This window comes from Triticum aestivum, chromosome 4A (assembly GCF_018294505.1).
Source record: "Triticum aestivum cultivar Chinese Spring chromosome 4A, IWGSC CS RefSeq v2.1, whole genome shotgun sequence".
Taxonomy (NCBI): Eukaryota; Viridiplantae; Streptophyta; class Magnoliopsida; order Poales; family Poaceae; genus Triticum; species Triticum aestivum.
Genome location: NC_057803.1, coordinates 570,004,460 through 570,007,925, shown reverse-complemented (window position 1 = coordinate 570,007,925; position 3,466 = coordinate 570,004,460). Strand labels below are relative to the sequence as shown.

Below are 3,466 nucleotides of genomic sequence, written 5' to 3'. Positions count from 1 at the left end.
ACTGTGTCTACCATATCTTGCCACGGAACTAGTTCAGTGTCACTAAACTTTTAACGGTTCAAAAGTTATCAAAAAATATGAAATAAATATGGGAGCATCTCTCTAATGTAATAAGATGATCCAACGGAGGGATTGTCAAAATATGCATTTATGTGTCCTAGCCAAAAATAATAAGCATTTCAGCTCACTGCGACATAAATATATACTGAACTATTTTTTTTGGTCCAGGACACATATAGTCGTATTTCTTTAATCTCTCCGTTGGATCATGTTATATTATAGGTGTGCTGGTTCAATATTTTTTTCAGAATTTTTGAAAACTTTTGCACCGTTGAAACCCTTAACTAGTTCTGTGGCAAGCACTTGTAGAAAATCCTACTCCTATATAGGTAAAATATATATAGTGTTGCTATTCATCAATCAGGGTGCAGAATAAGTTATTCTTCACCCGAGGTAATCTTACGATCGCTTCATAAACAAATTACATTTGAAATTCAAATAGTTACATTCATATTGATTCACTATGTAAAATTTGACATAAGAAAATAAAAATATAGGTCATAAAACAAGAAAAATTGCAGTTTATGTGTATTTTAGACTATGTTCTTACGTTTGTAATTTTACATAAGATAAAATATTTTTTACGGCGATTATATATTTTCTTACGGTCCCTTTTTGCGTCAAAAATAAGACAAAACTTACGAAACGTAAAATTACGGTGCATTGATGGTAAAATAGAGGGGGTGAACAATAATTATTACTCACCCAGAGTGACGAATAGCGCGACCCTATATATATATATATATATATATGTTGCACCAACTTTTCTGAAAAAACAATTTAATAGAATATAAGCCTTCGCTTTATGCTCGACATTTTTTTGCGAGGATATGCTTTAGTTAAAAAATATTTAGAAGGTAGATAATCTTCTATCTTTTTTCATAGAAAAGGGAGTTAATCAATGAATACGAATATGACTCTTGTCAATCGTCTTGTTTGACAGGTAAATCTTTTCTTTTTTCTGGGATTTGACAAGTAATTCAACTAAGTAGATTAAGTGTTGTTTGTTAAATACTCATAGAAAAAGAGTAGCCAACTTTCATTACTCCTGTTTTTATTTACTCCACATATTAGCTTGACCAATTTTACTCGCAGAAAAAGAGGTAGCCAATTTTACAAACTTTGACCAATTTTATAAAAAAAAATCCATATACAATACCAAATCAATACCATTAAATTCATTATTGAATATACTTTCACATCATATAGATTTTTGTAAATGTTCATATCTTCAAAAAAAACTTGATCAAATTTAATAAAGTTTGATTTCAGTTAAAATTAATTTGCCGACAGATAAAGGGGAATGTTCACTGTAAAGTGTCATGCCGCACTCCAAGTATCCACATTGCCGCGTACAACTGGTCAACCGTCAAAAGCACTGAATAAATTAGTACCGATGATCAATCCTTAATCCCCCTTTGTTATAATTATCAAGTAGTAGTACTTCCAACTCTAATCAGCTCGAGGCTTGGATACTTGGAATCCAAGGAAGCAGCAGAACAAATTAACAGCCTCAGATCAGAGCCTCCGCACGGTTCAGAATCCTCAGCTGAGCTCCGCAAGAGAAGAGCCAGGCATGGCTTCCAGCTCCAACAACTCCCCATCATTCAAGGTAAACACATCTCCTATCAACCTACGATCTCTCTCGGTAATTGGCCGCGCTTTATCTCCTCTAAGCTACTTGCTTCATGGGATTTCTTCAAGATCATACTCGGGTCGTCGTCCCCAACGCGCCGCGCGATTCTGTCAGACATGGGATACCAGTTCGCCACCATGGTCGAGTACCCTGCACTTGCCGATCAAGCTTCGAGATTCGCCTCATCCTCTTTACCTGCCTGCTGATGGAGTGGGTATTTGGTGTGTGTGCTGCCAGAGCGCTGACATCGACGAGAGGGCCATCAGGAGGGAGAAGCCAGAGGAGCTGGTCAAGGCCTTGGCCGAAGCCAAGGTAGCAGCTGCTACGGCTCAGGAAACAATCTTCAGTTTGCTATGAACTTTGTGGTACAATCCTAGGACGTTTGTTTCTTGACATGTAGGCCGACGCCATTAAACTGAATCTTGTTGACGGCTGCGGTGATGGAGACAGCAGAGATCGGCCTACCCTTCTGATCACCTCAGACCAGGTATATATGGGCATCAACCAACTCAGTTCTATTCAGGCATAAACGGTAGCTGCTGTGCACACTGCACAGTGGTTGATTGTTGGATCGATTTTCCGGTGAAGGTCATGGTGAGCAAGGGGGCGATCAGGGAGAGGCCGAGGAGCACGGAAGAAGCCAGAGAATTCATCAAGGGTAAGTAACCATTTCACCTTCTCCTGGTTTCGCGAAGAACACGTTGGGTAATCAGAGAAATGCTGTGTGGTGTGCCTGGTGCTGTGGCAGGGTACTCGGGCGATCGAGCGTTTGCGGTGAACTATGTTCTGGTGACCAACCTGAGCACCGGAGGCAGGAAGGGGGGCTGGGATATACCCGAGGTATGTACTACTCCCTCCGTTATGAATTAGAATTACTTGTCGCACGTATGGATGTATCTAGATGTATTTTAATTCTAGATACATCCATTTCTACGACGAGTAATTTGGAACGGAGGGAGTACCAGATTAACTTCAATTGCCTGAACTCGCTGCTTTCATCCCTGAAGAGAAATAGACTGAACCTAAAATGATTTGGACACGCATCTCCGTCTGCAGATCTGTTTCCACCACATACCGCACGAGTTCATCGAGGAAATCGTAAGTAACCTTTCCATCTACGCCCAGGAGATTATACTACCAGAAAAAAACAAAAATTGTATCCCTGTGTCAAGATGTTATGCACTACTTCTGCACCCAAAATGGCTGGGAAAACAGTAGGTGAATAAGACTGCATCCTTTTCGTGGCCTGTGTTGCAGGTGAAGGAGGGAGACATGACGTGCGTGGCCGGGGGGCTCAAGCTGACGCATCCATCGGTGCTGCCTTTCATCAGGGAACTAGTGAGCAGATTCATCTATACGGCCCAGAGCTCCTGCTTTGAAAACAGAGGACAGACAGACTGCAAATCCACTTGACCCTTCTGATTCCATTGCCATTTTGATTTGTTGCGCAGGTCGGTACGGCAGACAGTGTCCGAGGGCTTCCGAGGGAGCTCACGGAGAAGCTCATCCGAGAATCGCTGGAAGCCACATCCTAGCTGGACTGTATTTTTTGAACAAGCTGTCTCGAGTTTGCTGTATGTTGAGTATATTGTGTATGTATATGTTTGTGTATAGGGTTTACCTCCTGTTTTCTCTGTATAGTTGAGGTTGTGACTCATCTCTGTACTTATATATACGTGTCTGGTGCATCAATCAATACATCGCGATTGCACAGCTCACATCTTGCCTTTCTACATGGTATCTATCGCAGCACGATCCTAACCCTAAGCC

At 41.2% G+C, this 3,466-nt stretch overlaps 1 protein-coding gene across 1 annotated transcript; it reads left to right on the top strand.

Annotated features, from left to right (window-relative positions):
- Positions 1-1,433: 1,433 nt before the first annotated feature.
- LOC123082328 (7-methyl-GTP pyrophosphatase-like) lies at positions 1,434-3,414 on the top strand. The gene is made up of 9 exons (XM_044504680.1): positions 1,434-1,672; positions 1,765-1,836; positions 1,934-2,008; positions 2,097-2,183; positions 2,285-2,354; positions 2,445-2,536; positions 2,753-2,794; positions 2,954-3,034; positions 3,148-3,414. Exons 1-9 carry the CDS (start codon positions 1,637-1,639, stop codon positions 3,229-3,231), a joined length of 639 nt encoding a protein of 212 aa, XP_044360615.1. The 5' UTR covers positions 1,434-1,636; the 3' UTR covers positions 3,232-3,414.
- The last annotated feature ends 52 nt before the right edge of the window (positions 3,415-3,466 follow it).